The sequence below is a fragment of the Lingula anatina genome, chromosome 9 (genome assembly GCF_051362555.1).
Source record: "Lingula anatina isolate TDL-2025a chromosome 9, LinAna3.0, whole genome shotgun sequence".
In the NCBI taxonomy this organism is placed as follows: domain Eukaryota; kingdom Metazoa; phylum Brachiopoda; class Lingulata; order Lingulida; family Lingulidae; genus Lingula; species Lingula anatina.
The window spans coordinates 13,632,958-13,644,451 of record NC_141775.1 but is presented as its reverse complement, the minus strand read 5'-3'; the positions used below and the strand labels follow the sequence as shown (position 1 = coordinate 13,644,451).

At 35.5% G+C, this 11,494-nt stretch overlaps 1 protein-coding gene across 4 annotated transcripts; it reads right to left on the bottom strand.

Annotated features, from left to right (window-relative positions):
• Positions 1-6,740: 6,740 nt before the first annotated feature.
• On the bottom strand, positions 6,741-10,795 carry LOC147759947 (uncharacterized). 4 transcript variants are annotated; one of them, XR_015331040.1, is made up of 3 exons: positions 10,624-10,795; positions 10,303-10,393; positions 6,741-9,990 (listed from the first exon to the last, which is right to left on the bottom strand). XR_015331040.1 is itself a non-coding variant. In XM_086995455.1 (3 exons), the coding sequence occupies exons 1-3, from the start codon at positions 10,669-10,671 to the stop codon at positions 9,849-9,851; spliced, it is 321 nt and encodes a 106-aa protein (XP_086851581.1). In that variant the 5' UTR covers positions 10,672-10,732; the 3' UTR covers positions 6,741-9,848. The 4 variants fall into 4 exon arrangements, 1 of the variants encoding a protein (XP_086851581.1); XR_015331041.1 differs by having other exon boundaries at positions 10,307-10,393; XR_015331042.1 differs by having other exon boundaries at positions 10,307-10,393; positions 10,584-10,732.
• Between the last annotated feature and the right edge of the window lie 699 nt (positions 10,796-11,494).

Here is an 11,494-nt window from a genome sequence, read left to right as displayed (position 1 = left end):
ACACTTGGGATATAATAGTTATTTATGATTGCTTAACTAATAAATTTTGATAAAATATTTATAAGTGTATGAGTAAAAAAGGACTATTTATATTTGAAAATGATGAAAAAATGTGTAAAGAACCCAAAACAAATAAAAAACTGCATTTTTCTCTTATATGCAAATTAGATTGTCTTTAGTAATATAGCTGAAAGGAAGTGATGCTCAAACCAGAGATTCCAAAGGTGGCGATCTTAATTAATCTTTATTTCGATACTAAATCATTCGATAATATCTTTATCAATAAAAAAAAATTGAAGCTACCAAATTCAATTTTCCTTTTTTTTCTTATTTAACACCAACCAATGCTCGACTCGTTCCTGGGATGAATTTAGTAACAGCCAGAAGGTCCTGAGAGTACTCCCCTCTCCCTCTACTCCAATGTGTTCTACATGTATGTCCTAGCCAGTGGGCAGACAACGTGTGCCCTCTACACACTGTTATTTATATATCAAGCCCGTAGCCAGGGGGGTTCGGGGCCTCGAAAGAACCGCCTTTTTGTCAGAAAAAGGTCCATTCTGGGTACAATTTGATCTAGGTACACAAAGGTTTCATTATAAAAGGTCTACTTTTTCAGAAAAAGAACCCCCTTTTTGAATTTGCTGGCTACGGGCCTGTATATATATATATTCTGCATCCATTTTCCTTTTTATGAGTTAACGATTTCTATTATTGAGATGCTTATAAAAAGTAATTGCTATATATCTTTATTGAAGGACTGATAAGTAGGCCTACAGTGTACGCGGGGTGGGGGGCGGGGGCGGAAACAGTAAGGGGGAGGGGGGAAACAGTAGAGGTGGGTCATATTTTTTGTCTACTACATGTACAAGGCTAGGAGTGGGCCCGAAAAACTGAGCCATGCATTTAGGGTGGGCAACAAGCTAACTACTAATTATAAGCTTAATTTATTTTTGGCACCAACTATGTGCAATTTTTGAGAGCAACTATACTACAGTACACTTGAAGTAAAACAATCTGAAAGAAATCTGTGTTCTGTGTTTGGTTCTTCTTTTTTACAAGCATTTTTAGAACAAACAACAAAAGTTTCTTGTAGCTATTAAAGAATGGTTATAAAAGCGGGGGGCGGATCCAGGATGAATTAAAGGGGGGCTCCAGTTCTGGGATTGACAGGCCGCGGATGCGAAGCTAAGCCTCTACCCCCCTCCCCTCCACCCTCATTGCCATGGGGTTCGGAGCCCACTGAAGGGCCCCGAAATATTTTGCTATTTTAGAGTGCGAATTGGTACGGTTTAGAACTATAATTCAGCTGGTCGAAATTCTAATTCCAAGAGGGGACAATTGGTGTTATCTTTTTTTTCAGAAATCGAAGGAGGGGGGATCAGGACCCCCCCCCCCCCCCCAAATCCGCCACTGTAGAAGCATATATCGTTGACAAAGCCTGCCACCCAGTAATTCATTTAGAAACATCTCCATAGCTGCCGTACCATTAAGTATTCTACCCAGGAAACTCCCTTGTGCAAAGAATACGTTTCTAAAGACAGGATTAATACACATCATTTTTTTCCAAAGAGTTGTCGGTTTAACAGATTTTGCATCAGTTGGGTATCAAACACGGACTGCCCGCGTGGCAGGCGAGCATTATTCCAATGAAGCTCGCGTGCTTCTAAGACGTAAGTTTGCCCGGATGGCCCTGCCCCCCCCCCCCCTCCCCAATAATCCTTCCGTGATGCTTTCAAACTTTTGTGCAAGTTTAAGTGATACTGGTATGTTGTATATTTTGAATGAGTTACCGACACCAATTTCATTTAAAGTGGCAATCTACACCTCCGTAAGGTATTGACATAATTAGATATACCTATATCTTCTGCAACTCATAGATTTGTGTGATGTGTGACACAGAGAGAGCAGTAAATATATAAGTTTTCTACATAATGAACATATATAATGTGCGTTTATTAAAACAAAATTAAATTTCTTCAAAATTAAATTTTGTTTGAGATTTAAACGCACGGAACTTTCCCAGGACTGCCCTCTTTGGTCCAACTAATGTGTACATACATGTATTAAGACGAGGAAGGGTGTTTCTGTTACTGAACTTCTGTGATTAGATCTCCTTTTGTGTAAGCTTACGTGCATTTCAAGTACTGATGCAATTTAAATGACCATAATTAAAAACGTATAAACTATTTACATCCATTTTGATTCAAAGACTGACGTAGCAGGTACGAATGTTAACTTGATTGCCAGAAATAGTTTCACTCAGTACTTTTTATTACTATTTAATTCTATTTATTCAAAACAATGGTTATAATTGGGTTTTCTGCATGAAAGGAATTAGATTTAAAAACCAGATTTTGACCGTCAGTTCTGAACTCTTGGCATAGTCTGTTTATGATTCTGAAAACACGGTATTATGGAGTGGGTGGGGGTATGTCTTGGAGACGGCTTTCTCTCTGTGCTCCAGATCTCGTTTTCGTGAAATCGAATAATTCATGATTTTTTTTTTGTATATTATTGAGACACTGAACATTCATCTTCATCTTTGTTATTTTGTTATAACCAGTAGAAAAATTACGATATGAAAGGCAAATAAAGCCTTAAACAATATATCTTCGACACAGATAATACATAAAAATTACATTTTTCACAGGAAAAGTTTAAGCTTCATGCACATTTACAGTTCAAGTTTAATGTAGAAATAGCGTCTCTTTCTCTCTTTCTGTAATAGCTGCAAAGTTGTATTTTGATATTAGAGGATACAAAGAAAAATGACAGTTACTGTAGGTGCAGAGGAATAGGTGTAGTCTGACTGTGACTTTGTTGCTTTTGCATGCGAATGCGTACGCGCGCTCGAGAGAGTATTTATTTAACGTTAGATTGTGGTATTAAGCTACAACGTGATTTCTTTGACTTTCATTTGAAAAAAAGTTGATTTTACGGCCTACTCTACGTACATATTTACAGCGGTCAACGGCTTGTCACATCTAGCACATTTCCGTTAATTCTGTGGTAGAAGTCACAACCATATTGAGACAGGACAGACACCAGAATATTACCGCGTATATGAAAAGTTGTTTTTACGTATGGACCAAGCCCCCTATGCTAAAATATCATTTCCCGGGGAAATAAAATACAATCGCTTTAAATTTCGTTTCTTTTATAATGTATATATTATAAATTTTATAATGTCATGTGAGTGTTGTATGTCGAATAATCATGTGATATATGATATGTGTTGAAGACGTGTGTATGGAAGAGCAGTGAACGGTTGAAATAACTGGAGGATATTGGCGAGGTATACTAAATTGTTACCATTCGTGCATAATAACTGGTTATTAACTGGTACATGGAAGTATTGGCAATTGCAACTGCAACCTCCCATCACATAATCCCAGCAGTCGAATAAAACCTGGCGGCGAATTAACATGTGTAAATTAAAAAAAGAAAAAAATTTTTTCCATTCATCAATACCTCTGGAGATATCGCGTTGTCTTTTGATGTATTCACTGTGTTAGACCTATATTAACTTATCAGCGTAATGATTGACGTGTGTTTATATAACTGTCAATTTCATTCAGGTGTAGATAAAGTGAGCTGAAAAATGGATTTTAATCTCTTTCTTTAAACAGCTCTCAGAAGTTCATCATTTTTCTCCAATGAACAAAGCTTAAGCCAAGTTATTTTCACCCCACCTGTGATAAAATAGATCGCACTACATGTAGTGTGTTTCACCAGCTAGTGATAATATACATATTTTAAAATACGTATATAAAGAGTTCCTTTGAATTCTCCCGCTCAAATTTATACTTCTGAGGACCGTGGCTCTCTTCAACAGCTTTAGTTATTATCTGAGTGTTAATCTGAGTGTTAATTTAAAAAAAACTGCATGCTTAAAAGTTAGATTTTTTAATAAAATGCGTGCTCTATCAGGGAGCCAGTGCAACTGTTTTACAATAGATGTGATTATTGCTTTAATATCAAGATGCGTATTTCATATTAGAGATATTGGAAAATGTTGTTTTATCAAACGTTGGCCTCAATCTTGGTGTGGTTTTGAGCTTCAATAAGAGTGACAGCTGTACATGAACAGTTCTTATAGTTTGAAGATAGCCTATAACTTTACTGTTTTTCTCATATTTGTCTATCACTTTATTTATAATAAATCATTAATCGTATGGTACCAAATCGCAATTGGATTGGTACATTTGCTAAAAATAGAGAACGTGCGCGCGAGTGCGCGCACGCACACACACACACACACACACACACACGCATTCAAGAAAGAATATGAACAAAGATGAGAAAATTGCTAGCATCAAAATATATTTTGTTGTATAGCTAAACTATTAAAGCATTGAATATTCATAAATAATTCGCTGGTTATTTTATGTTCATAAAATTATAAATCTCAAAGAAAATATCGAGTTTCCGATTGCAGCATTTCTGTTTACCTCCAGATGGCGCTATCGTTGGTCAAACATAGCAAAAACTGTTCAGATATTAAAATCAGTGAACCACATTGCCAGTGACCTACATAATGTCGTTTCAATTTGGGGTTGACAAGGATCTGAGGTTAATTTTCTTCTGGCATATCTTGAAATATACTGAACACAAACTCGTCCAATGTATTTTTTAAAAGTGTTGCAAAGTACAAATGAAGTTCCATCCGTAAAAGATTGGTGAGAGTTGAAAAGGAAAGACGACCACTTCAGCCTGCCACCTCCCCTACCATGGATGTAATGGGATGGACAGCCTGGAAGGAGACATCACTTCCTCAGTGCTGAGTGAGCAGGAAGTGGACCGAAGGCGGCTTGGATATTAAGTATACGAATATCGTAATTTCACTCAAATCAATGTAACGTTTTAAGAAATCAATGTTAGGTTTTGGGCTATAAGTTACTTGTGAATTATTTTTGAGAAGTATTTTGACGCCTGTTTGCTTAAAAGTGGTTTTGATAATTTCCCAACATTTTCCCCACGTACCATTTATTTCCTCCTTCACTTCATCTCATCGCGTCTCATAAAAACAAAGAAAAATGCTTTTGCACTTCATGCTCAATATTTTGAACTTCATCGGTAAAAATAGTAGTGGCAGTCGAAGTTTACCGTGAGAAATGGCCAAGGAGAGGAAAATGTTGTGAAATGTATTGTGAGAGTCTGGCCATTGACATGTTGATATTAAGTCAGCAGTTATTAGTGGGATTAAAGAATATGATCTAGGTAGAGTAACAAGGTCCATATCCGGAGTAAAGAACATAATTCAATTATTAAGGGGGTATAATAATATATTTCCATTTTGAATATTGGCAAGATTTCATAAACCAAGATTTAATATTTCATTTCATTTCAATGTGTGAGGTAAATTGAAGTTGTATTGATTATAAGATGAACCCTTCAATACAGAGGGAGAGAGCTGATAGCCCGAAATGCTGTTTGGAACAGATTTGAAAAGGCTGTCTAAAGGTGTCTTTTGCGTGTTTTATATCATATTACATCTCGAATTTGAAGTCTCTTGCGAATTAAATGTAGTATATTTAAAATTGATAATATATCAGAATTCATGGTCATTAGTTACAAAATTATTTGCTTTATTTTGATAACCCGCCCCTATGCATTGAAATATGTTCTATACTATCGTAGTCATATGTTTGTCGCTTTGACATTTGTGAAATGGTACTATTGGCTGTATTCTTCAGCAAGACAGCAAGTCGTGACTTCCTAGTTAAGATTGCGAATTAAGAGCGCAAAAAATCAATTTTATGTCGGATTAAAGCCAAATATTTTTCTGTGGTATAAATAAGCAATTTCACCTAAATCACCAAAGGACATATTATCAAAAACGTTGATAAGTTCTACAGTGTCGAATTCTTAATTTCTGTTTTTTACCGGCGTGACTATATTCTTCAGTCTCATTCTACAATTGGACTGAAATCTAGACTGACGCTCATTGCGTGTCTTTCTTTTAATGTTCAGATGAGAAAAAAGGCATATCGTGTTTTACAATTTGAGTTTTTGCTGTCTTGTTGAGTAAGAGATGTAATTTTACGAATCAATTTCGATTATTTTGTTTTACTAGTGAAGTATGTAGAATTTACAAATTTCGATTTCCATTTGCGAAAATTCCCTCCTTAAAAAGCTGTTTTGATGCATGTAAATACTATTCACAGGATGGAAAAGAAACTTCTTTCTTGTTTTAGTATTTATCTCTGAATGTAGTTCTTACAATGAAAATGGAAATAGGAAATGTAAGAAACATCGAGATCTCTTCCTTGGATTTTAATCCAGATTTCATAGATGAATATGTGGTTTGTTTTCTATATAGTTTTCTATATAAGGGATATTTTTCCCTTTACAATCTATTGTTGATTATTCTTTCAATTTTGTTAATAGCTGGGCTTTTGAAACGTTTTTTGCCAAACATAACGAAAGTGTGTTCATTTTTTTCTTCTCAACGATACGCGTCCGACTAAATAAAAGGCGTTCAATTTTATACAGAGCATTTTATAAATATCTAATTTTTTTGTTATATAGAAAAAAAAACACTGGTGGATCAAGGACATTTGAATGGGGTCATATGTTGACCTTTGGGACGAGATAGAGTATTTGGAGGACTTGATCACGTGAGTCCAGAAAGGGTCGCTCTCCTCGGGGGAGGGGGAAGGGGGGAGACTAGATCCACCAATGTTTTTTCAGTTGAAATATTTTGTTTGTGTCATTAAAATAAAACATAAGACAATTAGTGCGGTAGATAGTTTATTTGTCAAATCGTATAGATAAAAATGTTAGGTCTGTTACACCTGTAAGTGAGTTTAAATGCAGACATCAATCATATTCTTTCAGATACTCTAACCCTTTTAAACTTGCAGTAATAAAAAAAACCCCAAGACAATGATGTTTTAAAGATACATGTCTTATAAATAATCGAATAAATAGCAATTTGTTTTGCTCTTAATAAAACACTTATTGAATATACAAAATGTGTTAGTGTTTTTACTGACGACCACATGGCTTAGTGGTAGCCTGGGTTTGGGGTTCGATTCCTGGCTCGGGCACTTTGGAATTACAAAGGGTTGCTATTAAAATTTTCCTTTGGTTACTATAAGAAGAAAGTCTACCCGGGGAGGGTGGGTGGGAACACTTAGAGAAGTAGGTAACGCGCTTGCCTCTGAGACAGAAGTTCCCCAGTTCGATTCCTGGCGCTTCTAGGTCCCAGCAAATAACCTTTTTCAAAAATAAACCCAAACCAACAATTTGAACAACTACAAGAGGATCGTGACAATGACGAAAAGCAAGTTGAGGGAGTGGCTCAATAGGCAAGGCGACAGATCAAAAAAGAGAAAATGACGATTGGCTGAGTGGATAACCTAAGGTTCGAGTCGAGATGAAGAAAAGAAAGTCAGGAATGAACATGTGAAATTTTTCACATTTCGAAACTCCATCTATTACAACTTTTATGTACACTTCTTATAACAAATACAAGCGATTGCACCACACAGATGTATACAAAAACCTAAACATTACATTTTGGCTCTACATAAAAAAGCAATTTTCATAACGACTTCGCATTTCGAGGTGTAAATCAAGCTTAAATACAACTATCCATGGCTAAATGTGTTGTATGTTCTATGCATTTTGAAAATTGTCGCTCAAGATAAATCATTGTGGTTGAAGATTGGACGTGATATATTTCACAACTACCATTCAAAGTTGAAATTGGTGTGAGAGAACAGTTTCATTAGCTCTGTATGTATAAATTCAAATTATGACCCTAGTCATTTACTCCCTGATGATGGTGACTGACAGTCACAGAAATATTGGAGGTAATACCCACATATTTTACAAGCTCTTGATAAAAAGAAAAACAGTAATTTGAATGAAATTGGTGTATTTGTCTTATGACTGATCGAAAATTTCACCGAGGGACATTTTTATCCAAATTCAAGATAATAGTAACGACATCCAAAATGCATAGGATCTCATGTAAGCCAGGCCTGTAGCCGAGGGGGGGGGGGGGGTCGTGGGGATCAAAAGAACCACCCTTTTTGCTGGGTAAAATTTAATCTAGGTACATGAGGATTTTATGGTAAAAGGTCCACTTTTTCAGAAATAGACTCCCCCCCCCCTTTGAAATTGCTGGCTACAGGGATGTAAACGTTACCCCCTCCACGGGGGTACACACTCACGACACCACACCTTACTCTATGTCGCCATGCTGATGATAGCACACAACACCAAACAGCAGTCGAACATTATTCAATTTTGTAAATTTGATGAATGCATTTCTCATAGATAAATGAATATGAACCTTATATTTTTCATCATTTTTGCCCTCTTTAAATCTTAAAATAGGATTTAGGTTTGAGTGAACACTTAAATTTACGCGTCGTGCAAATCAAGAACAGCATGAAGACATAGTAAGTTTAAAACCTTATCCCAGGCATGGTGATTTTTAAAAAATTATAATAATATCTAAATAAAATTTAAAGGTTATGGAAAAAATAGTTTACCTAAAGTAACTAAGCACATTTACTCAGAAAATGCTAATAAACATCAACGGTCTCCGGTGTTCAGTGATCAAGAAACATTCAGCAAAAATAATCCAACAGAACGTGCAGGACTGGCATCTAATCTTCCATAATCTTCGCAATCACCCCTTGATCCCGACCGAAAAATAGAATTTAAAAAGTACCAGGTACAAGAACAACATAAAAAGAAACACGCGACAACTAGTTATCGATACGAATTTGATGAGAATTTCTCAAAATTTTGAGTTGCAGAAGGATGCGATAAATGCCAATCCTACATATAGGCCCTACATTTTTACTGACAAAAGATGTCAAAAGGAAAATGTTTCTACAATCCATTTTTTCCTTTGTGAACATTAAACATTTCCTCTTTGTTTTGCAGGCGAAAGGTCAGTTTTCCTTCTGTAATAATTTCGAAAAATCTGCCCCATCCCCTTGTTTGATTTCATGAAAACACAAACATTTCTACCCCCTCCCAGCAATAAAACATAAAACTATGGGTGTGTCACTGATCAGACAAACTATATCAAAACACCGGAAACCACTCATTCTTAGCATGCGTCATAACAGCATATTCACAATTTTATAAAAATCCGTTTCAGTACGTGTGTACATTTCTGCAATAACTTGAGCAAAATTTACAATTTCATACTGCTGTTGTTTTTTGTAAGTGTAATAATTTGTATTAGAGCGTTAACAGTTTATTGAATATTTACATCTTGCTCACTTCTTTAAATGAAACCACAATAAAAGATTCCTGTATGCATTTAACGTAATGGAGTTTTTTCCTTTTCAAAAGTTAACTTCATTAAAATAAATAATTGTATCCAATTTGATATGAATATGAGTGCACAACAAATTGTCTTATTACATATTTGTCCACACATATTTTACAGTCAAACAGAAAACCAGTCGTGCCAGCATAGTGTTCTACCTGGCCATCACCTAAAGTAATAATTCTACAATATTTTTTCATAATTTTTCGTTTGTATGCATCTTTTCAGCAAGAAAAAGATTTCAACGACGTTATTTCTGTTTGAAGAGTACCCCAAAAGTGTCGTTTCAGGTTCGTTTAGGTATAAACAAAAATATAAACAAATTACAATAAGAACATCGGATGTGAGTAGAGAGGTGTGCTACAACTTAGTAACATATCTCAAGAAATAAACTAGTGACGTGCAGGGTTGACGCTTGGATTTAGTCCATTTTTACCAGAAGTTCCATGAAAAAAACACTCGCTACACGCTGTACTTCATTTGGCACACGCTTTGATGCAGAATATTACAACCCAATGCAAACATTACATTTAAACCAAATCAAATGTCAACCCTGCAAATTAACTATAAGACAAACTTCAGCAAGCGAGACAATTTTAATCTTGACATGGGTGCGGGTGCTGTCGAACACGAGGTTGATATCTTTGTTGGGGGCGAATCCAATCTCATAAACGGCAGTTAAAGAGTCACTGGAATTAAATGAAAATGAAATGAAATTAAACAAAATTCAGATTCGCGAGACAGTATCTAAGGGTTCTATAAAGAAGACTATAACTATTACACCAATTCACTTCGGAGTTCATGACGATCTATAAAATCCAAATTATATGAATAAATATATTAAACCAACACATTCTATGCAACCACGAACTTAATTTACAGTGACATTATTTCTATTTTAGTTTACTCTATAGAAACAGGAGGCACCCGATTCTTTGAAAAACAAATTGCTATGGTTAGGAATCAAAGGGCACCCAATAAAGAGCTACGTATACAGTCACCTGCCTTGTCGTCTTGCTTTGTTTGGATGGAATAACATGTTTGTGGACAACTGGAATAATTTCCTTGCTTCTATATTGGCAAATGAGTTCCCTTTAGAAAATAATAACAGAAAATAAGCTTTTTTACAAGCTCATTTTGGACATCTAGGAGAAAATGGCTTTCATGTCAGTTACAAGTGCCCCATGGTCAATACGACCTCAACAGAAAATGTACCGTTTTGTAAAAATGTCGTCCACACATAATTAGAAGTGTAATCTTATATTATCTCTACGGTACTTACAACAGGTTACTGAAGTTTCGGTGTCAGAATTTTGGCTTACGTGTGAAAATTGTTGGCTCCTTTCTTTTCCAACTGACCTTGGTTCCATCTGAATACCTCTCAGCAAAGTGACGTGCTCACCTGGTTTACATAATAATGTATAGTTGACCACCCTCCGTACAGAGGCCTCGATTTAGGCATTGGTCTTTGTTATGTCATAGGGCACTATTATAAATTTCGATCTCGGGAAGGCGATTCGGCTTAACTAAAATTATAACGGCAAAACAATCACGCTTTATCAGATATCAAACATTATATCAAGTGACCAGTGGCAGCAATCAGATTTCGCTGGTAGAGTGAATGAACCCAATAAAAATCAATCGAATGTGTTAGAGAAGACAAGATGCGACTTTTATCCAATCTAAAAAGTTACATCTCGCGGCAAATCCCATTAGGTCATATCTCAATTCCAAATGAATGAGGTTATTATCATAATCATTACCAGTACAACGCAGTTTAAACATTCAGACGTATATTACTCAATTACTATATATTGTTTACCATAGATTTGTGGAGCCGAAAGGTTTGTACATGTAAATGTACGTTTTTTATGCTTACTAGTTTATTCTATTCGCTGTTCAAATAACTGTATACAAACAGTAAGCACAACTAGAATAGAATACTGTTTTATTATGGTCATAAGGGTATACCTCGGCCCTATTATGGAACAATTTGTTAATAAGATAGCACGTTTCCACATGGCAAAAATTTATAATAAAATAGAAAATAACAATGACAATAGTAATAACAGATTAAGTATCAATTAAATAAATAATAATCATCACATTTTCTTTTTTCGAAAGCTTGCACCAATTTTTTACGCGACGCTGGTAATCTCTATAAAGCACACGTTTTGTGACACGAGTTTGCTC